Source organism: Grammomys surdaster, unplaced genomic scaffold (genome assembly GCF_004785775.1).
Source record: "Grammomys surdaster isolate TR1022 unplaced genomic scaffold, NIH_TR_1.0 97, whole genome shotgun sequence".
Lineage (NCBI taxonomy): Eukaryota > Metazoa > Chordata > Mammalia > Rodentia > Muridae > Grammomys > Grammomys surdaster.
The window spans coordinates 18,193,370-18,216,750 of NW_021604576.1; the positions used below are offsets into that span (position 1 = coordinate 18,193,370).

Sequence of the window (23,381 nt, forward strand, 5' to 3'; positions counted from 1 at the left end):
CTACATTTTTGTTGTTGTTGGAGACAAGATTTCACTGTGTAACTCTAGCTGGCCTGGAACTCACTATGAAGATTACTCTTGTCTCTGCCTATTGTCATTTATAGTTTTTGCCCATCTAAGGGTATTCAAGAAGTGTCTGTCTAGCATAGTCCAATGTTGAACTCTAGGCTAACTTGCCAAAGTGCCCACTAAATGAATGCACTCTTTGTCAACTCCCTTGAACAAAAAGGGCACTAGGATTAGCTGTGCTGTAGCAGACTTGTAGACCTTTGAGATTATGACAATACAGAAAGAAGCCAGGAAACTGATGAAGACCTGCAGCCTGAAAGGAAGCTCGTTTACCCTCTGCTACATGGGATTTTATTTCTAAGCTGTTGACTTTTGTTTGAGGGCCCATGGAACTCTTATATTTGTGAGAAGCTAAGATTGATGAGTCTCGCTTACCTTCTTATGAATGCTTCCTTTTTCTGCCCATGTAACTTTTCAGGAGATCATCAGTGAGTGGGATGAGCAGGAGCGCATAGCTCAAGAGAAGGCCGAGCAAGAGGGTAGCCTATACAGATACCGGAGCAGGAGCTGCAGGGCAGCCCTGAGTGAGGAGGAGGAGGAAGAACTGGAGCTTAGGAAACTGTTCCCACTGCATGAACAGGTAGCAAGATACGCCCTGTGGCTGCAGTGACATTCAGTGTTTCAGTCATAATGTCACTGTTCTCTTGACAGTATATTCTCCTCTTCTTCATTTTCTACTGACTATAACTAGATGAATTGTCTTATTGCTGTTTAGGACTTTGCAGATATTTTGATGGAACCAACATTAGAAGAAAAAAAGAAAGCTTCGGATGGGAGAGAAGAGGAAACAGCCACAGACCCAACTCTTCTGTCCCAGAGTTCAATGCAGGCAGTGATGCTGATACATCAGCAGTTGTGCCTCAGCTTTGCACGGTCCCTTTGGTACCAACAGACTGTGCCACCACATGAAGCAAAGCACTACCTCAGCCTGTTTCTTTCTTGCTATCAGACTGGAGCATCTCTGCTGACACACTTCTACCCTCTGATGGGTATGGAAGTTCTCAATAATACTCTGGGGAGGTCAAAATGAGGAGATGATACTGCTATTCCGGAACAATTAAGATAACAAAATTCCCAATTTCTTTTAGTTCCTAATTCTCGTAGCTTGAAAATTGAAGAAATAGATTAAAAAGTGTGCAGTAATGCAAATTTTCATTAGCTTCCTATGAGAAAGGATGTAAACTTGGTGTCTGTGGTAGTTTTCCTTGAATTGTTTCCACTTTTCTATTCATGTTTTCCTAACAGATTCATGGGGGATGTTGATGAGGGTTCCTTTATTTTTTTCTGGTGCTGGGAGTACAAACGTCGTGACGTCATGCCTCACATACCTTGCCTCTAATTTCATATCTCTTTTAAAACACTCAGCACTTCTGAGACTCAGAATCTGGTTAATACCAGTTAATTGCATGAAGTTTCCCATATGGTCTCATCAGTTACTCCACTCAAACGAGGCGTTAGTCTCTCTTAGCTCATTGTTTCATTGTAACGTACTGTTAAACTCTCTTTCTGAGTTCACTGACTTTACCCCAATCTTGTTCACAGGAGTTGAGCTGAATGACCAGCTCTTGGGAAGTCAGCTTTTGGCCTGCACTCTCTCCTCTAACACTCTGTGTGGGGAAGCTACCTCAGACCTGACTGTGAAGCCTGATGGGCCCTATGATTTCTACCAGCACCCCAATGTGGCAGAAGCACGGCAGTGCCAGCCTGTGCTTCAAGGCTTTTCAGAAGCTGTCCATCAGCTGCTACAGGACTGGCCAGAGCACCCTGTACTTCAACAGGTAGTGTAGCCAGCTAGGAAGGAGGGAATTGCCCAAGGACACAAGTTTTCCCAGAGGATGTTGTCTCAAACTGTCTCCAGGGATGTTGACCTGTACATTTATACATAAAAACAAAGGCTTACCTCTAACCCAGTGAGGTTTTCCCTACATGCAGGGTGAGCATGCCAGTTTTAGCAAGTTTTATGATAGCTCAATATAAAGAATAATAAAATTGTCAGTCAGTCCTATTTCCAGACTAAGGCAACTTACAGAAGACTTCCCTCACTAGAGTTCCACGACCCCATAAGCTTTCTTCCACAGGTTTTTGTAGGTATTTGTGAAACATAGATTAAAACTTCCTGTTACGACTCTACATTGTCAGTCACTGATAACTCTGCTGAAATACTCAAACTTTTTTTTAAGCTGCTGGTTGTAATGGACAGAATTCGTGGTTTCCCACTTTCCAGTCCTATCTCCAAACTCCTGAATGGCTTAGAGATCCTTCTGGCAAAGGCACAGGTAAGATGATTCCTACTTTTCCTTGTTTAGTTTTTGTTATTTGGACAAGATTTCTCTGTTGATATCCATGTTAGAACAGAAAGGTAGAGTTTGGTTTAAAGAAAGATTTAAGATTCTTGCTAGGTCTTTCTGAATTGGGATGAGGTCAGTGCTAGTGAACTGGTATGCTGGTACTAGAGTGAGCAGCTATTTGGAGGGTGGGGCTTAGCAACCAGGACCCCAAGAGCTCACTGTGCTAGGATGTCTGCCTGGCCTGCAGTCATTCTCTATGCCCACAACCTCCAAGTTGTCTGCTGTCTTCCTACTTGACAGGAAGTAATCAGCTGAATTTGTCAAGGATAAAGAGCCAGCAGCAGGAATTCTGACAGTCACAAACTGCTTTTTTTTTTTTTTTTTTTTTTTTTTTGCCTCTACTGGTGTTGTATCACATGACCATTTGTTTATTAAAGTTTTTATGGGACCAGTAATCTTCTCTCAAGGAAAATTCTAGATGTTACTTAGTCACAAGAAGTGACTAAGGTGTTGGATGATAGTGACGAATGGTGACTGTTTCTTTAGGATTGGGAGGAGAATGCAAGTCGAGTATTGTCTCTCCGGAAACATCTTGATCTAGTCAGTCAGATGATCATTCGGTGGCGTAAGCTGGAGCTGAAGTAAGTGCCCTTTGTCCTGCCTGCCCCTGGGTTTATGTCTGTAACTCGGCAGCTGCAGCACATGCTTTAACTGTGGAGTTTAAAGCAAGCACTAAACAGGCTATACAGTCTTATAGTGTTAATTAAATAGTTAGACCTTCTGAGGCAGCAAATCAATTGTGAATCTGTGATTTCAAATGGATTTACCTAAATGTCTCTACTTTTTTTTTTTTTTTTTAAACCCATCCCTTATGGTCAGCTGCTGGTCAATGAGTTTGGATAATACCATGAGACGCCATACTGAGAAATCCACCAAGCACTGGTTTTCCATCTATCAGATGCTGGAGAAGCACATGCAGGAACGCACAGAGGAGCAGGAAGGTAAGGCGGGTAACTTGCATAGGTTCTAGAGAACCAGCTATATCATAAAGTCTGTGCCATTCTATATATTCAGAAAGTAACTCAGTGGACATTGTCTTGGTGTAAGTGGTAGTTACTATCAAAAGCTGCTTCGTAGTAATGTATAACTTGTTGTGAGTGCATTTAATACATAACTTACAAACAGGTTTTATGTGGAAGTCAGTTTCTGGAAACATAGTTTTGCTTCAGTTTGATGTGGTACCTACCTACTGGGCCTTCCTTCATTGATATTTGTTTGGTGCCCTGCACGCATTTTAGAGATGGGAAGGCTGGCTGAAAGTACATGTGTGGTTTGCTCTTTGTATCTCTAAAGATGACAAGCAGATGACTCTCATGTTGCTGGTGAGCACATTACAAGCATTTATTGAAGGATCTTCGCTGGGAGAATTCCATGTACGACTCCAGATGTTGCTGGTTTTCCATTGTCATGTCTTACTGATGCCACAAGTTGAAGGAAAAGGTAAGGAATTTTTCCTCACTTATGATGCACTATTTATTGTGAGACACTGCCTCACTGTGAAGCTGTGACTTGCCAGAAGCTTGCTCCATGTAAAAACTGCTATCAGTTTCCATCCCAGCAGGTTTGGAATTAAGTCATCACTATAAATTAAGTGTATATTGTACGTGAATGAGCAGTTGAGGTGAACGTTTTAATATGCCATTTTTCTAATATAAGCACAGTATCTATTGATTTTACGAGTTTTCGACAAAGAGTTTTTAAGGATTGGTTTCTCTCAGTATATCATCTGTAAGAAAAAAATGGCAGTAAATCTGCTAGAAACGGCAATGAAAATAGGGCAGCTTAACAGCTTGCATTTTTGAGGGGTGCTAAGCTCAGACAGATTTTTAGCAAACCTGACTGGAATGTGCCATAACGTTATGGCATGGGTAGTAAGAAAGGCTCAGGCTAGCACAGGAGCACATACAGTGGATGTAGCATGTTGGTTTCTTTTTCATTTCTTCCAGATTCACTTTGCAGTGTTCTGTGGAACTTGTACCATTTTTACAAGCAATTTCTTGACCTGGTCCAAGCTAAAATTATGGAACTTCGCTCCCCCATAGAAAAAGAGCTTAAAGTAAGATGAATAATTGTCATAATTACCTTTAATCGGCCTGTCCTTTTTCTTTAGTTCTGTTCTTTGATCCTCTAATAGTGAGGTAAGAGACAAGGGGAGGCTGTAGACATTTATTGGAGAGCCACCACAGGAAAGGCTATGCCCTGCTGGCCTTTCCCATGTTTTTTGTCTACCTCAGAAGTCTGCCATTAATATATGGGGCATGTGCCATGGAGTGCCTTAGGGCAAGGAGAAGCCTCTGTTTTTAATACTTTAGTGATAAGTAGAGTTCAAGAACCAACACCGACGTGAGGAACATTACTAACTTGGATTTTTAAGCTGCAGTGCTTATCAAATGAGTTGTTGATGGTAGTGTCACCCTTTTTGATTGATTTGAAGCATATAACATGATACCCCTTTTTTTATTCTTATACATATTCCCTGATACATGGTCCTGTATTTGGGAAGGGATGGCCTTGGACCTCTGACAAATAGATAATGTAGGAACAAAGGGAGGTGCAAGCTTTGTAAAGCCATCTCCTGAACTTCCTTTATCTTTCAGGAATTTGTGAAGATATCAAAGTGGAATGATGTCAGCTTCTGGTCCATTAAACAATCTGTGGAAAAGACACATAGGTAATCTGTCTTGTAAGACTGGGAGTAACCTTTAAAAACCACAGTTGAATGGTAGGCTGCAGGACTACATTGTTTCCATGGCCAGACCTATACTACTCTCATGCTACCACAAACAAAATCTCCTTGCAGGGAAAGTGTATGCCTTGGGCAGAGTATACTTTGTGCCTGCCTGAGGGACTTGTCTTCAACCACCCACTACCTGTTTACCTTGAGCAAAGCTACCCTGTTGTGGCTGGCTTCACTTTTCTCTTATAGAAAAGGTGGGATGATGGTATTTGGCGTATTTTTTCTCCTAAAAAATCCAAAATGATTGTGGATACCTAAAAAGATTAGTGTAGCTACAACTATAAAAGATGAGAGAGAGAGAGAGAGAGAGAGAGAGAGAGAGAGAGAGAGAGAGAATATGCGTGCGCGTGTGTGTCCATGTGCCCACATTATAATTCTTTGCTTTCAAACGCTCTTAAAATGATGTGTTTTTAACCTTACACCTATTATTTCATGAGATCAGGACCCTCTTTAAATTCATGAAGAAATTTGAAGCTGTGCTGAATGAACCCTGTCAGTCATGTCTGGTAGAGAGCAACAAGGAAGAACAGCCTGACTATTTGCCAAAACCAACAGAGGAAGCTACAATGGAGACATCGTCCATTCAGGGTCTGAACAGTGCACTGAGGGAGACCCTGTTAGCACACCCAATAGCATGGCAGGTACTAGCTTATGGGGTGGTGCATATTTAATCCAGCCACTCGAGCTAGATATATCAGGTTAAGGGGTCTACTGGGAACTAGCTAAGAAATATGTTTTCCTTATTTGGATCCATATAGCATTTGGTTGTTTGCCTCACTATGCTACAGAATTAGGCAGAAACCATAGTTTTAGGACAGCCAGGTGGCTTGAAAGTAAACTGATTGCCATGTACTTCTGATGACCTGACTTTGAAATCTGAAACACCACATAAAGGGTAAAAGGAGAGAATCAACTGCAGTCTTAACTGTTCGTTCTGTGTTGATAGGTTCAAACTTCATGGCTTGCTAGGTCAGTCACATACAAAGAAATAATTCTGGTTTGTTTCTCTGTCTTCCGAGTGCTGGATTAAAGGCATGTGCCATCACTGGCCATAATTCGGGTTTCTAAACATCCATATATATGTGCTTCTTTCTACTCCGGGGATGACAATGATGTTATTTGCTGTGTGAGGAAGGAGAAAGATGGGAGGAGAAGTTGACTTAAATTTAGTGTCCATTGATTTAAAAGTGTTACTCAGATTCTTGAGTAAAATTAACCTGTACTGTCTCAAAGCCTTCAGGTACAGAACAGTGCCAGGATGCCGGTCTTTTGTCTGTGGAGGGAGAACTTCTGCGTCGTTTGCCACGACTCTCAAAACGAATGAGAAAAATGTGCCTGATATTTATGAAGGAGAGCCCCCTACCTCACCTAGTGGAAAGCCTCGACCAGTTCACTGGTGAGTGTTAACAGCCAAGGTAAAAGTGGGGCTTGCTCTGTTCCCCATGGCTTATGATGGCTGGGAATGTAGGGCCTATGTCATTTTTGACATCTTGTACAGTATTTAAACAAGTACGCTAAAAAATCAAAGCCTGCTAATAACACAGAGTCATAAATTCATCCCTGTCCTCAGAAGTAGGTTGCCTTTGATCTTGGATGGTTTGTTGTGTCTTTCTCTGTTGTCCAGGTTGACCTCAAACTATGAGATTTCAGTGACTTCCTGCCTCAGCATCTACATGGAATATCCAGGGGATCCAACACCTTCCTCTGGCCTGCAGGCACCAGACACACAAATGCTTCACAGACATGTGCAGGCAAACACTTACATAAAATAAAAATCTTTTTAAAACAAAAGTTAGTTAATTGGAAGCCAGGTATGGTAAGGCACAATCAGAAATGAGTACTAGGTGATTCTTAAGTTCAAGGCCAACTACATACCAAAAAAGGTGGGGGTGGGGGGGAGCGGAGGCAGTTTGAACTAGAACTGCAGATAAGAGCTTCTGAAGTAATATAGATTAAAGAGAATTAGCAAATACTAGCTATAGGGACGGAATAGAATACAATTACCAGAAACTCCCCTCGGTGATTAAAGTTCATGCTATAATAAACCACACAGTTGGTACTCATTCAATAGGCTTTTGGTTGGTTTGGTTTATTTTCAAGAGATAATGAAGATAAGAGAAACATTACTTTACCATTTTCATGCATCTTACAAGTATAGCTCAAGCACAGTTCATTGTACATTTGTCAGATGTGAGGGACTGTTGAGAGTTCAAGGGAAAGACAACATGGAGCAAATATGCACGTGTTTGTAAGGCCTTGCGATCTTACTTTTTCCCTATAGGTGGAGTGATTTCCTCTGTAAGTGAGCTGCAGAGCTTAAAGGTGGATCCCTCTGCTGAGAAGGAAAAGCAACACTCAGAAGCCAAGCACATTCTCATGCAGAAGCATCGAGCTTTATCAGATCTCTTTAAACACCTTGCAAAAATTGGTAAGGGTTGCTCCTGAAACACTATAAAACATAATCAACTTTTTTTTTTCAAAGTTTTAATATGTGTGTGTTCACATGTGATATGTGAGGGTGCTCATGGGAACCAGAAAAGAAAGTCTCTTCCCCTGGAGTTGGAGTTACAGGCAGTTGTGGACTGCTATATATAGAGATGCTAGGAACCGAACTGAGTCATCAGGAGGAGCAGCAAGTGCTCTAAACCCTGAGCCATTATCTCCATGTTGGTAACATGAGCAGCTTGTGGGAAATTTCTGAAACCGTATTAAGCAGAATACTAGGCAGAGTTGTGAAATGTCATTCTGAGATTGCAGGCACACATAGGAAAATCCTACAGGAAGCTGCTACTGACTGTACAATGAACTACAATGAACATTCTCAGGGTTTGTGCTGAAGTATCTCAGAATTGATATTTTCTGCTTTCAGCAGTATCTTATACTCTGCTATCATAGAACCGCATCAGGATCACTTGAAGTCAGGTTGAGATTCAGGGACTGACCCTGCTTTAGCTGGTGCATTTCTTCATTGCTGCATAGTTCAAGCTGGCCTCACACCCATGATCCTTCTTGACTTCCCACATGTTGAGTATAGGCATGAACTGTCTTCTCTGGCTACCTAAGCCTGTGTTTCTGACAGGCTTCTGGAGGTATATGTCACAAACTGTACTTTGACTAGAAGGGATGTTGGGGCATAGCTTTTTCTCACCGAGTTTCTTTGCTTTAATGAGTGCTGTTGATTTCAGGTCTGTCGTATCGAAAAGGTCTTGCCTGGGCACGTTCAAAAAGTCCTCAGGAGTTGCTCCACCTTCACCCGTTAGATCTCCAGAGCGCATTGTCCATAGTCAGCAGCACTCGGGAGGCCGATTCTAGGTTGGTTTGTTTTTGAATTGTCCATTGAGGAAGTCACTCAACTTCCAAAAGAGTTAAATTACAAAAAGACCTGGCACTTAATAGACTAAGTATTCATTTTCTTCTACCTTTCCTTCCTGTGTCTGCTGTCCTGCTCTGTTGGTTCATGGTGCTAAGTATGTTCTTCACTGCTGTGCCTTCTTGCTCTGCTCCTTTGGCTCCTAAGCTCTGCTTATTTGACTTGAACTTATAGCAGGGAATCAATCTCTGGATCTCTTTCACTCTCTTTCTCAGTTTTTCAAGACAGAAATTCTCTCTGTAGCTCTGGCTTATCCTGGATCTTGCTCTATAGACCAGAGATCTGCCCGCCTCTGCCTCCCAAGTGCTGGGATTAAAAGTGTGCCCACCACTGGGAATCTCTTTATGGCCATATTTCTTTGTTATCTCTTGTATGTGTAAGTTCTAAAATATTAAATTCCAGAACGGATTACCTTTGAGACAGAGCTGCCTGTTCTCTGATATACGTAGAAGTTTCTGCAAGGGATCTGGATTTGTTGTAATCTCATTACTTTGGGATTTTAAATTCAAGTCAAAATAGCGTTGTAAGTGGGGAAGTTGTACAGCAGCTTTCTAGTTTTTGAGGACAACTTGTCAAATGAGCTTGCATTCCCGTTTGGTCTCCATGTGGCTGTGATTGGGTTGTGCCCCTTTTTGGTGGGACACATGCTTTCCGGTTTACTTTTATCAGCTTAGCACCTGTGTGGCCCTGTGTTAAACTGTCCGTGCCTTTTGCCATTTTGTGCATGTATGCCCCTCGTTTTTCGTTACCTGATTATCCCCTGTTCACATCAGGGTTACAAGCTATACCTTCCACCACCAAATTCATTTAAAAAAGGGTTCGCGGGAGAAAATTGACCATTGCTTCTGCTTTTATGTTGGTAATGCTTCCAGTGCTAAGTATCCTGCTCAGATATACCGATTTCAACGGTTGATTCTGGGTTACACCTAAACGTTCTCAGAAGTCTTGAGTCCTTGGGATCTTCAGTGGGTAATTGTTGTGGTTTTAATACAATAAGTTGCCTGATTTCTTTCCTAGGCTCCTCACAGAAATTTCGTCTTTGTGGGATGGGTGCCAGAAGTATTTTTATCGCTGTCTTGCACGGCACACCAGGCTTACTGCAGCACTAGCAACTCCTGTCAAGGTAGACTGACACGGGCTGGGGAAAGCATCTGTTCTGTTCATCTATGAATCATCCTTACCAGGCATTGACAGGCTTGTTCCATTTAAATCAGTGTAAGTTAGTGTGAATCCCAGAACATCTTCTAAGTTCTGTTACATTTACCAAGAGGATCACTTTACTCCTGCGAGTTGAGAGCAGACCACCCTTGTCCATTTTTCAGTGTTATACCTCGTTCTTCCTCATGGGTGTCAATGATCTTTAGAAGCTAGTCTGGAAGCCACTGCTAGAGAACATGAATGCACTGCTGCTCACCCCTACTCTATATGATAGGTTAACCTCTATTTCAAGAAATAGCTTTTAGGGGCTAGAGATATGGTTCAGTTGTTAAAAGGACCCAGGTTGAGTTCCCAGAGCCCACATAGTACCTCATCACTGTCTGTAACTCCAGTTCCTCAAGGGCACCAGACATATATGCGATGCATGTACATACATGCAGGCAAAACTCTTAAACACATTAAAGAACATTTTTTTTTTTAAGAAAGAAATAGTTTCCTGATGGAGCTTCTGGTACATGTGTTGGGAGGACGAGGCTGTCAGCAGTGCCTTCAGCGTGCTTTTCTCTTCTTCCTGTCAGGAACTCGGCATGGCTAATGTGGACAGATGTAAAGGTTTCTCAGCACACTTGATGAAGCTGCTCATCCGACAGCGTCGCTCTCTGACCTCACTGACTGAGCAGTGGATCATCCTCAGGTATGCTCTGGCAAGGAGGGTGGCACGAGTTGCTTTACATGCTGAGAGGGAGACCCTCCACTCCCTGAAGTGAATTTGAGCCCAAAGAGGCAGACAGTTTCTTCTGACCCTACTGCTTCCTTTTGATGGCAGGCCATGGCATTACTGGCAGAAATCTATGGACTGAGTTCAGGGCTGAGCCAAAATAGTAAGAAGAGTGTGTAAACTGGGTCTGAAATGACAACTTTACTGGTAGTCAGGGGTGTGTTCTTGGTCGGGTGGCTCCCTAGTCTTTGGGACTGGAGTTTAGTCGGCTTCTGTCGGGCTTTTAGGCTTCCCCAGAGCAGTTTGCTCCTCGGTAGAGAGAGAGAATTAAGAGATGGGGAGAGTTAGGAAGGTTGTTAGCATTTGTTGAGTGGATTCGTGGCTGGGATTCTTGGCTTGTATTCAGTTTGGCTTCTATTTCTGCTCAACTCATTGGGTTCATTTAACAAAACAGTACATTTGCAGGGTAGCTTAGTTGAGATCACTGCAATGCTGTGACTATTTGACATCTGGCAGAGGGCTGGAATCGTCTGCTGATAATGGCATGAGTTTTGAGACCTTTTCTGAAAGACTGAAGAATGTATTTAATTTAACAAGACATTTTAATACAGATTTTTTTTTTACCTGTTTTCTTTTTTAAAGATTGATTTATTTTATGTATATGAGTACACTGTTACTCTCTTCAGATATACCAGAAGACAGTATCAGATCCCATTACAGATGGTTATGAGCCATCATGTGCCTGCTGGGAATTGAACTCAGGTCCTTTAGAAGAGCAGTCAGTGTTCTTAACTGCTGAGCCATCTCTCCAGCCCTTACCTGTTTTCTTAACTTCTGCGAAGAACATACCTAGGGAACTCTGACCTGCATGCATGGGTGGGTAGATGCATGGGTAGGTGTGTGTGTAGGTGCTTGTGTGCTTAAACCTGGCCTCCTGTTGGTGAGCCCTGTCCCACAGAGCTACATTCCCAGCCTTTCTTATTTTCATGAAAAACTATACTTGTTCAGAAGCATACAAACAAATTTTTTCTTTAAAACAACCTGGTGGCATGAATAAAGATGCCATTGTCTTTTCTCCGAATTTTTCTACACAGGAACCTCCTCAGCTGTGTACAAGAGATTCACAGCAGACTGACTGGGCCCCCTGTCTATCCTGTGGCCTTCCCACCTCAGGACAGTGTACAGCAGTGGACAGAGCGACTGCAGCACTTGGCCATGCAAAGTCAGATCCTCCTGGAGCAGTTCTCCTGGCTCTTCCAGTGCTGTCCCAGTGCAGGGCCGACTGAAGGCCACGGTGATGCTCCAGTTCAGGAACACCCTTCTGCCTCTCATCTGGAAAAAAATAATATCAAAGGGCCAACAGCTGGGGTAATGCCAGACTTGTTTGCCTCTGATTTGAGCTACCCATCCCCAGTACCTAGAAGTCAGCTGCCTTCTGGTTGCCGGATGAGGAGACAAGATCCACTTTGGCAACAGTCAACTGCAGGGTTGACAGAGATGCTGAAAACTATTAAAACTATGAAAGCTGGTGTTGACAAAATTAGGCAGCAGTCATGTGAGACCCTCTTTCATACATGGTAAGTGTGTGTCTGTCTTGACCATTTCTTGCTTGTACAGGCTTGAGCTAAAATCACGAAAAGAATTGTGTTTGATCCTGTCACTCAGCAAACCTATATGGTGCTTTAACATATATCTAACTATAAACTTTGAGACATAGCATGTTTGCTATGGTTAGAGGAAGAGGGGAGTAAGTGTGGCTTTCAACATTGTGATATTTCTGTTGCAGGGAAGATTTTGAAGTTTGCTCTTCTGGGCTGAATTGCCTGTCCCAAGTGTCAGCACATTTGCAAGGCCTAGCGTCCTTGTTCATTCTTCCAGGGATAGAGGTTGAACAAACAGATTCACAAATGGCATTAGTTGAAAGCCTGGACTATCTAAGAGGAGAAGTCAGTAAAGCCATAGATGACTTCACTGCCTGGAAAGCACGTCTGTTCATTGCACACAAGCAAGGAGGTGAGGACATAGAAGTAAGGTGATGGCAAATCAAATGCAGTCTGTCCTGTTGGAGGTTTGTGCCTAGGAGGAGCAGAGGCTCATTCATCGTTTACAATTTCCCTTGGCTCAAATGCCTGAGGCCAATATGTGAAATAAGCTGGGTTTTGGTACATACTACTGTAACTATTGTTGCTTTTTTCTTTTTTTTTTTTTTTTTTTTTTTGTAACAGGGATATAAAATGATGAGCTCTTAGGTTTATACAGGCAAGGAAGCTACTGGTTTTGTCCTTAGAGCCAGCACAGGTTGAAATAGCAGCTAGCAAATAATAGAGCACTTTATTTAAACAGCATTTTGAAAAGTAACACATGAGTATTACTCATGATTCAAGAGACACCACAGGGAGTGAGTTCTGGCTTTGCTATGCACTGTGTTGCTTACTAGGAAACCAGATGTTGGAGGAAAGCTTTGTTGAAGACTTTTCAGAGCAAGTAGAAACTGCCATCCGGGCCATTCTCTGCACCATCCAGAACTTGGCAGAAAGAAACAGTAAGAAAGCAGAAGACAGTGCTGCTGACTGGAAACTGCAAGAAGAGGATGGTATGTCTGAAAGTTGTGCAAACTTCAGTTGTTCTAACTTACATAATTAATAGTTAAAATTAACAGTTGGGCTCGTTGGCTAACTAAAAACAGATGTTAGATATAGGCTGCATGAGTAGAGATCTGAAGAAGTTAGTTTTGCTGCTTGTGTGTTTAGGAGGAAAAGAAGAAGAGGCAAGTTTTAAGCGCCTGCAGCCAGGACATCTAACAAAACTCTTAGAGGACGACTTGTGGGCCAGTGTGAGCACTTTACATGTCCAGAAAGTCATCTCTTCTGTCTCCGAGCTGTTGGAGAGGCTCAAGTCGTGCAGCGAGGATGGAAACACCACCAAGCACAAGGTAACCATGGTTCTTGGCAGAGTGAGTGTTCTCCAGGATGGATGAGTAATAACAGCCATTTGAAAAGTGACTCCAGGTGGGGACAGGGGACTCCCTAGCAGATCCCAGTGCCTACTAGCTCACTGGATTTAGTCATTGATAAGCTCTGAAAAGACTGAGCATTTGCTCTCTGATAGGTGCAAAAGAGCTTGCCATCCAGAATACCCACTGTGTTGGGCTCAGTTCGTATCCCCATCACATGCCCCTGGGTCTGAGCTCTATCAGTAAGAAACAGAAGTCATGTGATTAGCCCAGAGAAGCAGCTCTTTTTGTTTCACTGCATCTAGTGCCATGTTTGGTATATTTGTAGAATTTATTTATAAGTACCTTTTTTTTTTTTTTTTTTTTTTTAAAATGGTGGGCTGAAAAGATAGCTAAATGGTTAAGAGTGTATACAGCTCTTTTAAAGGACCTGAGTTTGATTCGCAGTATCCATGTTAGGAGGTGGTAATAATAATGCTGGGTATCATTGCTCAAACCTGTTATCCCAGCACTTGGGAGACTGAAGCAAGAGAATCAACATGAATCTGAGGCCAACCATGACTACTAGGTGAGTTTCAGAACAGTCTGAGCTACACAGTAAGATCCTGCCTCAAAAATAATGATTAGTAGTGATGATGATGATGATGATGATGATGGTGATGGTACTGTTAACTACTAACTGACTGGCTGAGAAGTGCAGTGTATGTTGATGAATATACATAAGGAAAAAGTCTGAGCTAGGTGATGAGGTTAAAAGACATGCTACTTACCATGATGACTCTCAGCACATTTCCTAGGTCAAGTACCATACTACCGTCTAGTTCTAAAGCATCCCATCTCTCCAAAGAGAGTGCCTCTTAAGCACTGTGATTGGGCATTTGTTTGTCCCAGGTCTTCAGCCAGTCCTGTGGCTTGCTAGTGCGCCTGATACCCATGCTCTGCGGCTTCTCAGACCTTATCCTCTTCTTCCTGACTGTATCGCTGGCAACTCACCGGAGCACTGCAAAGCTGCTCTCTGTACTTGCCCAGACCTTCACAGAACTCGCTCTGAAGGTAAGGACTGCTGGTGTGGAATGCCATGGAACAGCACACACAGACATTTCACATCTTTCAGGGCTTGCTGGGCTTTTATGATAGACTCAGAGATAGCAGGAGATGGTCTGCTCCTTGTGGGTTTAGGATTTAGTCTGGAACCTGATTGCCAAGCAGGTTTCCAGTACAATCTTAAAACTAGCAAATCCTCATCTTGATGAAAGGGGCTATCTAAAGACTGCTGCCTTCTCTTTAAGTCAGCCTTTCTTCCTGTATACTTGAAGCCTTCAGATTATGATTAAATGATAAAAGGGCTTTTGGTGCTAAAGAGGATAATGTTGTTCTTTCATTGAGATACATATACTAACTGCAAAAAGCAGCAGAGTTGTAGACCTGCCTTTGATTCTGAGTTGGTGAAATCTAGCAAACATGGTGCGATGTAGAAAGTACAGATCTTGGACTCAAGTTGGACACTTTCCCAAGTAGATCTGATCCTACTTACTAGTATTTTTATGAGCACCACCATCAAATGACTTGAAAAAGTTTTCTTTGATTTCTTCCTTAGTATTCTGAGATCTTTTTCAGCTAAGTATAGTATAAGTGAGGTAGGAGATTAAAAACAGAATACGAGTCTTGACTTGTAAACACTTTAAACTTCTTAAGTCCTAGAGTTAGAAAGTGGGAAGCTATCCAGAGGGCTCACATCCAGAGAGTGATGGCTTAGACTTCATGTTTGTCCCTGTCTTCTTTCTTGTTACTTCTTGAAGAAAACTATGCAAAAGATAATGAAAGCGTAGTGTACAGTGGTGGACGTGCCTTGGTGTTCATCTCTGTGTCTGCTAGCAGGCCTTTACCTGAGCTCCATAGCAGCATGGCAGTGTGGAGGCTGTCCATACTAGAGCTACTGTAGTGGTATGCTCTGCCAAGGGTATCTGAATCTCACCCCTGTTTGGATTCATTCATCTGCCTATATCTGAACACATCTTTTAAAATAAGCCTGGCAGGTCAGAGGACTTGTCACCTAGCCTGACAACCTAACTTCAGTTCTTGAAACCCATGAGGTAGAAGGGGAAAACCAACTCTTACATATTTCCCCACTCATGCATCATGGCATATGCACAACTACCTTTACATACAAACATGAATGTTAGAAAATAATGATAATGTAGTTCAGTAGGAAAATACTTGACCATTTCCAATTAGCTTTCTAAAAATGTATACAACTTGGAAGTGATTGCTAAGGGTTATTCTAAGTCATCCAGCCTTTCTGAGTGGTGCTGGGCTTTAGGGTGGGTATGACATAGAACTTCAGTAGTAGGCTTAGGTTTTAGTTAAAGCACTGAGTTTAGAGGCTTGAGAAATAGCTCAGCAGTTAAGATCACTGGCTGCTCTTCCAGAGGTCTTGAGTTCAATTCCTGGCAACCACATGGTGGCTCACATCACAACCATCTGTAATGGGATCTGATGCCCTCTTCTGTTGTGAATGAAGACAGCTACAGTGTACTCATATCCATAAAATAAACAAATAAATACATCTTTTTTTTTTTTTTAAGTACCAAGTTCCTAGAATGCTGTTTCACTGTAGCAGAGTCACAGTATTGTTAATCTTGGACCTCTAATATGTGGTAGCTTCATTTTTTAGTACATTTTCATCCTTGAACTGACCAATAGCGTGTTTTCTGTTAAATAAAATTTCTTAAGAGCCATTACTTGTAGTATTTGTTTTCAAGTTTTTTGGTTTTTCGAGACAGGGTTTCTCTGTAGCCCTGGCTGTCCTGGAACTCACTCTGTAGACCAGGCTAGCCTCGAACTCTTGAACTCAGAAATCCACCTGCCTCTGCCTCCCAAGTGCTGGGATTAAAGGCGTGCGCCACCACCGCCTGGCTCAAGCTTCTTTCCTAATGTGATTGTAACTGAGCCTGTCTCCTCTGTTCAGTAGATGTGCTCTGCCCTCTCCTCAGTGGTTGGGTTCTGCTTCTGTTCAGTGGCTTCCTCCTAAGTAACCATTCTAACTATCCTTCTGGTATATTTTATTCTTGTTTTTGTCTTGGCAACCTAGCACTACTGTGTGCCAGAGGCATCTACAAAGTTAAAATCTTAAAATCTCAAGCTGTGAAACTGTAGAATCCTTGCCAGTTCTGAGAGGGAAAAAAATGTCAAATCTGCTGCATTTTGAGCAGGTTTATAACATTTGCTAACTCTTTTCCCCTCAAGGGGTTTTGTTTACCTAAAGAATTGATGGAAGATTCAGCAGGAGAAGGAGCAACACAGTTCCATGACTACGAGGGAGGTGGGATCGGAGATGGCGAGGGCATGAAGGATGTGAGTGACCGGATAGAAGATGAGGAACAGGTGGGTTCACAGGGCTTGTGAAAGCTGACTCTTCAGTGTTGTCCTAACGTAGGCTGATCTACAGAGTCCTAGAGAGGCCAGAGCTTGGGGAGAGCTGCAAATCAGAGCCTAACGCCACAGGACCTCTGCGGCTCAGCCGTTTGTTAGGATTGTAGTCTTGGAAGGAGTGACCTTAGCAGTTTGATTTTAAATGGGTATTCGCTGATGATTTCTGAAGAGTATTTTGGGGGCCTATGATAATTGGTTTTGTTTTGTTTAATTTTAAATTACATTTTATTTTTATTTTGTGCAGGAGTAGAATAAGGGATACATGTGTAAGAGGTCGGGGGACAAGTTGTTATTTTGGAGTTATTTTGTCAGTGTACTTGTCAAATTTTCTATATTTCTCTAATATACATAGTCATAGAGTATTTCTCTAAATTAAAATAATTTAAGATTTAAAATTATGAGAAACTAATAGAAAAGTATAGTCCATTGCAAACATAAAGTAAGATAAAATGTTACTAAGTTTTAAAGATTTTTTTCTTCATATATAAGGAGGTTTTGTCTCATGTATGTCTGCACCCAATACCATCAGTTGTAAGCTGTCATTTTGGGACTAGCAATCAAACCCAGGTTCTCTGGAGAGGAGCCAGTTCTCTTTACCTGTTAAATCATCTCTCTCCCAAAGTGCACTGTTGTTCTAACGATCAAAGTGACAAAAAACAAAGAGAAAAGATTCAGATAAGAAGACTGGTATATGGGGGAGTGCTGAGTCAGCATGCTCTTAGGTAGCTCAGGCTAACCTCATATTTGAAATCTTCCCAAGTTCTATGATTAACAAGTGCATGCTACCACACCTCATTAGATTTTTTTTTCTCTCTTTTTTTGACAAAGTGTCTCTGTGTAGCCTTGGCTGGACTGGAATTCTTGCTGTATAGACCAGGCTAGCTTCAAACTCAGTACAGTTCCCCCTGTAACTCTGTCATGGAAAGTGCTTGATTAAAGACTTGCATCATCACTCCTGTCAAGAATTCATATTCTTTACAAATATCTCTGGAATACTGATTTGAGAGTTGGTTGGTTGGGTTGTTTGTTTTTTTTATGATGGTGGTAGTGTTCTTACAGTTCTCATGAAGAAAGCCAAATAATGTTCTGTATTTTCTAAAATCAATAAAATAAAAATTTACTCCAGAATTGTGAAGCAAGCCTTCGTAAATCAGTGCGTGTGGCCATCATTATCAGGTTTCTAGTTTGTTTCTTCTCTCCTGCTGCACAGTACTTTCACACTGTTAACCTTGGCATGTGTGTTGTAGAATTGAAGCATAGATGAAGCACGGTGTTCACCGATGCTCTTACATTTTTTCCCAAAGGTAGAAGATACATTTCAGAAGGGTCAAGAGAAGGACGAGGAGGACCTTGACTCAAAGCCTGATACTAAAGGCGAGGATAACGCCATCGAGATGTCAGAAGACTTTGACGGGAAGATGCATGATGGCGAGCTTGAACAAGGTCTGAGATGTGTCCTCTCATCCTGCTCTCTAGATACTAAATGTTGTGTACAGAAACGTGTAGGACCTCAGTAAGACACTGTTGTGTTAAGTGCACCAAGCTGGTTGCTCACACAGCTGCAGATCACATCCGTGGCCCTGCGTGCCATAACTATCCCTTCCACGGCAGTGATTTACAAGTTTAGTGGCTCTCCTTTGAGTGAGCCACAACCTTGAGTTGTTGGATAAAGTGGCTCAGTGGTCTACAGAGAAATACAAAAGATGACCTCTAACACCTTGGCTCTACGTTTGTTTGTTGAGGTTTTTTATTGCTGTTGGATTTTTTTTTTTGTTTTTAAATGGACTTTTTCCTTAATTGTAAGAGCATTATGGAGCTGGGGAAAAGCTGTGAGTAAAAGCATCCACCGTGGAAGCATGAATACCTGGGTTCAGAGCGTCAAACTCACAGAGCATCTGTAATCCCAGCTGTCCTAGGGACACATGGGAGACATTAACAGGAGAAACTCCAGAAGCTAGCAGACAAACTGGAGTTACACAGTAGAAAAACAGACCCTGTCTCATGAAGGGAAAAACAAAAACTGACACCTATGGTTTTCCTGACTACACACCTACACTCATAAATGTGCACACATACACATAAGTAATAAAAAAATAATATATATTTCTTTCTAAACTGTAAGAACAAAACATATTTGTGGCGTATAGGCACTCACATAGACCCTACTCAGTTCTGTAGTTCACTTTTCGTTTTGTTTTTAACATTTTATGCACATGCCTCATTGTAAGCATATGATAATATTATTTTTATAGCACATCATTACCTGGCATGCTGTGCATTAATTCAGCACTTACTCTAATTACTGGCAAAACAGAAACTTTTAACTTGAAATATAGTGTTTTATTTTAAGCGATGGTCTTACAGAAATGAGTGCTAATTTACAGTACAAGAAATGCATAAATTTTTGCCAATGAAGCATAAGAGTATACCCATCACCAAAAGAGGCAAGATGACCAAAGATGAAAGAAAGAAATTTCCCATTAATTGTACATTTAATGCATAGTGAAGTGGTATTTGAGAAAAATAGTGAAATGTTCAAAGAAAAGAACGGGGAATGCAGTTGTCTGTCACTTCATAGATCTGAACTGCAACTAAACCAGACATCCTGACAGTCCTTTTTCCTTCAAATGGTTTGCAAAGCCTGGTAGAAATACTTGGCATCTGCCCCCAGTCTTAATCCTAATGATACTTTTTCTGGGAAGTTTCTTTACCTTTTCACATGCAGACCTGGATTGGTGGGTTGTCTGCCTAACTAAATGTAGCATGCTCCCTTTCAGAAGAGGATGATGAGAAGTCTGACAGTGAGGATGGAGACCTGGACAAGCAGATGGGCAATCTCAATGGCGAGGAAGCTGACAAGCTAGATGAGCGGCTTTGGGGAGATGATGAGGAAGAAGACGAAGACGATGACAGTAAAGCTGAAGAGACGGGACCAGGGATGGATGAGGTAATTAAGAGCCCTGATTCCAGAGTTCCCAGGCCCTGACTGAGGAGCTGCTCTTGCCAGCTCTTGCCTGCTTTCTCCTGCTTTTCCTTTTCTTGGTTTTTCTCTTTTTTTCTCTCTTACCTCATATTCAGAGCGTACAGCAGTGTGACCTAAGTCCTCCCATGAGTTGCTATGTTGTTGAGGAGGGAACATCCATGCCACACCAATTCTCCCCCACACAGCTGCATCCCTAGCTCCTGGCTAAGACTTAACAGGATGGGGCAGACATGCAGAAGCAGAATATGATGTCTGTCCATCAGACCCACTCTCCACCCTGTTGTTCTTGCTGCTCTTGGGGCAGACCGAGGTGGTTGTATCCATATACTACAGGAGTAGTAGTGCCCTGTCTGCCGACAGCAGAAGTCATCTGGATCTGAGGGCTATAAAACTGTCTCCTGGATGAATTGTCTTTATTTCTTTATTCATTTAGGAAGATTCTGAACTTGTTGCTAAAGATGACAACATGGATGCTGGAAATTTGAACAAAAATAAAAAACATCAAGATGAGAAGGAAGACTCAGAACCTGAAGATGTTGAACAAGGCCAAGAGAAAATTAATGAACAGATTGATGAGGTAATGGACCTTTGGTGGTATTTCATCTCCTGACTACAGACCACAGTCCTCTGAATGTCTTAAGACACATTTTTTCCTTCCTATTCATCAATTCCTTTCCCCAATTTTATTGAAGAGTACATCAGAGCCAGGCATGGTGGAATGCACTTTTGTAGTCTTAGCATTCAAGATGACGAGGCAGGAGGATCATGAGTTTCCATCCAGTCTGGACTAAATAGTTGGGGGAAGGGGCTCATAACATTTTGTTAATGAATCTTAACTATTGGTTTCTGCTAATACACTGTTTATCTTAACTATGTTTTAGAAGCTAAGATCTGTGGTCCTTTATTTCTTTTCATAAGTTTTGGGTTTTAACATTAAGTAGCAGAGTGCCATTTACCCTTAGAGTCTATACAGAAAATGAAATTTGAAGTTCTAACATGAAAGACTGAAGAACTACTATTAAATCACTAAAATGTTACAGTGATATTAAGAAAGAAATCATAGCCGTTGGTTTTACAAGGTTTTTGCTCTCCCTGTTCTCTTGTTATCCCAAAGAGGGAATATGATGAGAATGAGGTAGACCCTTATCATGGCAATCAAGAAAAGCTGCCAGAACCCGAGGCCTTGGACCTTCCAGATGACTTGAAACTTGACAGTGAGGACAAAAGTGGTGGCGAGGACACAGACAATGAGGAAGCAGAAGGTACAGTCCATCCATCTTTCCAGATGCCCATAGCTAGAGGTCATTGGCAGTGGGTGCATGGCAAGGCCAGAGATACCTACCGCTTTGCTAGCTCCCTTCCAGTTTGAGTAAACCTCCAACCCCTAGGCCAGCATACGTCTCTCCTGTTGTCACGTCCCATCCTACATTTTGCACGGCCGATGACCGATGCTGTTTTACTATGTACACCTCTTCCTCCAAAGCTTTTAACCTCTACCGTGCTCCCACCCGGCAGACCAGTGTGCACACCAGGCAGTCTGGACCTGTCAGGGCCCTTACACAGCTCTTCTAGAGAAGTAATGGTTTTAGCTAGTGGAGAATGAGAGCAAAGAATCCCAAGAAAGTCATACATAGTATGACAGTCATCTAGAGCCTTCTGCTACCCATTTCATCCTTAGGGAGTCCTCTGAGGATAATAGGAAACTCTAATTGAAGAACCTGAGGCTGATCAACCTCACAGAAAGATGCTAGATAGCTTCTCTGATTTGACTGAGTTACATTCTTGGGAAAGCTAATTTTAATTATGTATAATTTTTAGATATATGTTGAGACAAAAAAAAAAAAAAGCAAGTTACAAAGAATGATCTAAGACCATGAATATAAAAATCTTAGTTTTAGAATCTGACTTTAATCCTAGTTCCAGCAACCAAGCATACATAAAATTAAGACTAAAACTGCCAAGAGTATATATAGTATCCTATCCTCCTTAAAATACCTATTTTATTTAGGCTCATTTAGATTAGTATGTATGAGCCAAAGAACAATTATGTTACTGGCTAATAGCTTTCTGAAATGTCCAAAGTATAGGGATACTCTTCTAATAAATAAAATTTGGATCCTCGCACAGGTAACTCAGTTACTGAAGTGCTTGCTTTGCAATCATGACAACCTGAGTTAAACCTCAGCATCCACACATATCTGGCTATATCTGTCCCCTTACCACATGCATGATTGAACAAAACATTTATGTAGCTACCTTCCAGATTAAGAAATCAAGAGTTTTAAAAATGGTTGTTTTGATCAGAAGAGAATCCTTTGGAGATCAAAGAAAAAAAAGTAGATATGGAAGAAGCAGACCATGAAACTGAAGAGCCTGAGGCTGGTCAGAATGAAGGTGAAAGTCCACATGAGCCTGAGGAAGGCCCCAGTGAAGGCGAGGAGAGTATGGATACAGGAGCTGATGACCAAGACAAAGATGCATCCAACCATGCAGAAGAGCATGCTGAGGAGGAGGAGGAAGAGAAAGAGGAGGAGGAGGAGGAGGAGGAAGAGAAAGACAGGGCTGCCACTGATGGAGGTGGAGAGAGTGGTGTCAGCCCTGCTGATCAAGATCTCCAGCTCCAGGTATTATGGGATGTAGAGCTTTTCTTGTATTAAAAGCAATAGGAAAAACACTTAATGCTAGCAGAATCTTTTATAACGTATTTCCTTACCATTACAGAGTTTTGTGTCCTAACCAGTCTCCTCCATACAGAGTCCCTCTTCCTCCCCACACCCCTTAGCAAGAAGTGGGGTGGGCATCTTCTTCCTGGTAGGCACCCTTGTGTTCATCCCCCACAGCATGTTTTGTTTTTGCTATGCAGAAGCAGGAAGAGGAAGGGGAGAAGTCTGATGCTGAAGAGCCAGTGCCAGAGGCCACAGAGAGAAAGGAACACGACTCCTGTGGGCAGACTGGAGTGGACAGTGTGCAGAGTGCACAGGCTATGGAACTAGCTGGGGCTGCACCGGAGAAGGAGCAAGGCAAAGAGGTGATAGATCACCACTGCCTCTTGTCTGTCTGAAATCATGTTCTCTTCAACGTGTGTCAGTCTGTGTGTTTGTGTTTTGTTTGTTTGTTTGTTTGTTTGATGTGAAAAGGATCATTTTCCATTCTTGGAGAGAATGGTTGTTTGCCTCTTTGTATATGCTTTTTAGGAACCAGTTAATTAAGAGTGTGTGCTGTAAACTGAGTGATGTCCTTACTTAGAAATAGTTACTAGATTTAAAGTTCTATGGAAACATCAGGTTTGTGTTAACTTTTCAAAAAACTTCCAAGAAAAGAAAAGTCAAATTTGGGCTTCCTTGACAACCCTATACTATGGTCTAATGGTGTGACTTTTCCCTGCTGTTTGCTGGGCTTCTAAGTGTTCAAATTTTACAAAGAGACTACTTCTCTCTTGGCCTAGTGGTGGTGTATTCTAATGGCAGCTCTTCAGGCTGCGGGAAGACAGGACATCACTGACATGTTCCTTCACTGCTCTGAGCCCAGACACTCACCAGCAGTAGCTGTATTTCTTAAATCTTTCCAACACTATTCATTGAGCATTTTCTTTACGCAACAGTCTTCCATAATA

The 23,381-nt window shown here is 42.0% G+C and overlaps 1 protein-coding gene across 1 annotated transcript in view; it reads left to right on the forward strand.

Moving 5' to 3' along the window:
• Window positions 1-23,381, forward strand: part of Mdn1 (midasin AAA ATPase 1) — a 120,310-nt gene that overhangs the window by 83,314 nt on the left and 13,615 nt on the right. The window contains exons 64-90 of the mRNA XM_028779868.1: window positions 488-649; window positions 785-1,058; window positions 1,612-1,847; window positions 2,250-2,345; window positions 2,904-2,998; window positions 3,237-3,358; window positions 3,711-3,857; window positions 4,364-4,473; window positions 5,015-5,088; window positions 5,597-5,795; window positions 6,388-6,550; window positions 7,436-7,582; window positions 8,340-8,466; window positions 9,542-9,647; window positions 10,261-10,376; window positions 11,495-11,977; window positions 12,187-12,413; window positions 12,838-12,993; window positions 13,151-13,332; window positions 14,245-14,406; window positions 16,600-16,737; window positions 18,090-18,228; window positions 19,563-19,732; window positions 20,202-20,345; window positions 20,883-21,030; window positions 22,073-22,392; window positions 22,632-22,796. Coding sequence (XP_028635701.1) covers window positions 488-649; window positions 785-1,058; window positions 1,612-1,847; window positions 2,250-2,345; window positions 2,904-2,998; window positions 3,237-3,358; window positions 3,711-3,857; window positions 4,364-4,473; window positions 5,015-5,088; window positions 5,597-5,795; window positions 6,388-6,550; window positions 7,436-7,582; window positions 8,340-8,466; window positions 9,542-9,647; window positions 10,261-10,376; window positions 11,495-11,977; window positions 12,187-12,413; window positions 12,838-12,993; window positions 13,151-13,332; window positions 14,245-14,406; window positions 16,600-16,737; window positions 18,090-18,228; window positions 19,563-19,732; window positions 20,202-20,345; window positions 20,883-21,030; window positions 22,073-22,392; window positions 22,632-22,796 — 4,608 coding nt within the window. The remainder of the gene's footprint in view (window positions 1-487; window positions 650-784; window positions 1,059-1,611; window positions 1,848-2,249; window positions 2,346-2,903; window positions 2,999-3,236; window positions 3,359-3,710; window positions 3,858-4,363; window positions 4,474-5,014; window positions 5,089-5,596; window positions 5,796-6,387; window positions 6,551-7,435; window positions 7,583-8,339; window positions 8,467-9,541; window positions 9,648-10,260; window positions 10,377-11,494; window positions 11,978-12,186; window positions 12,414-12,837; window positions 12,994-13,150; window positions 13,333-14,244; window positions 14,407-16,599; window positions 16,738-18,089; window positions 18,229-19,562; window positions 19,733-20,201; window positions 20,346-20,882; window positions 21,031-22,072; window positions 22,393-22,631; window positions 22,797-23,381) is intronic.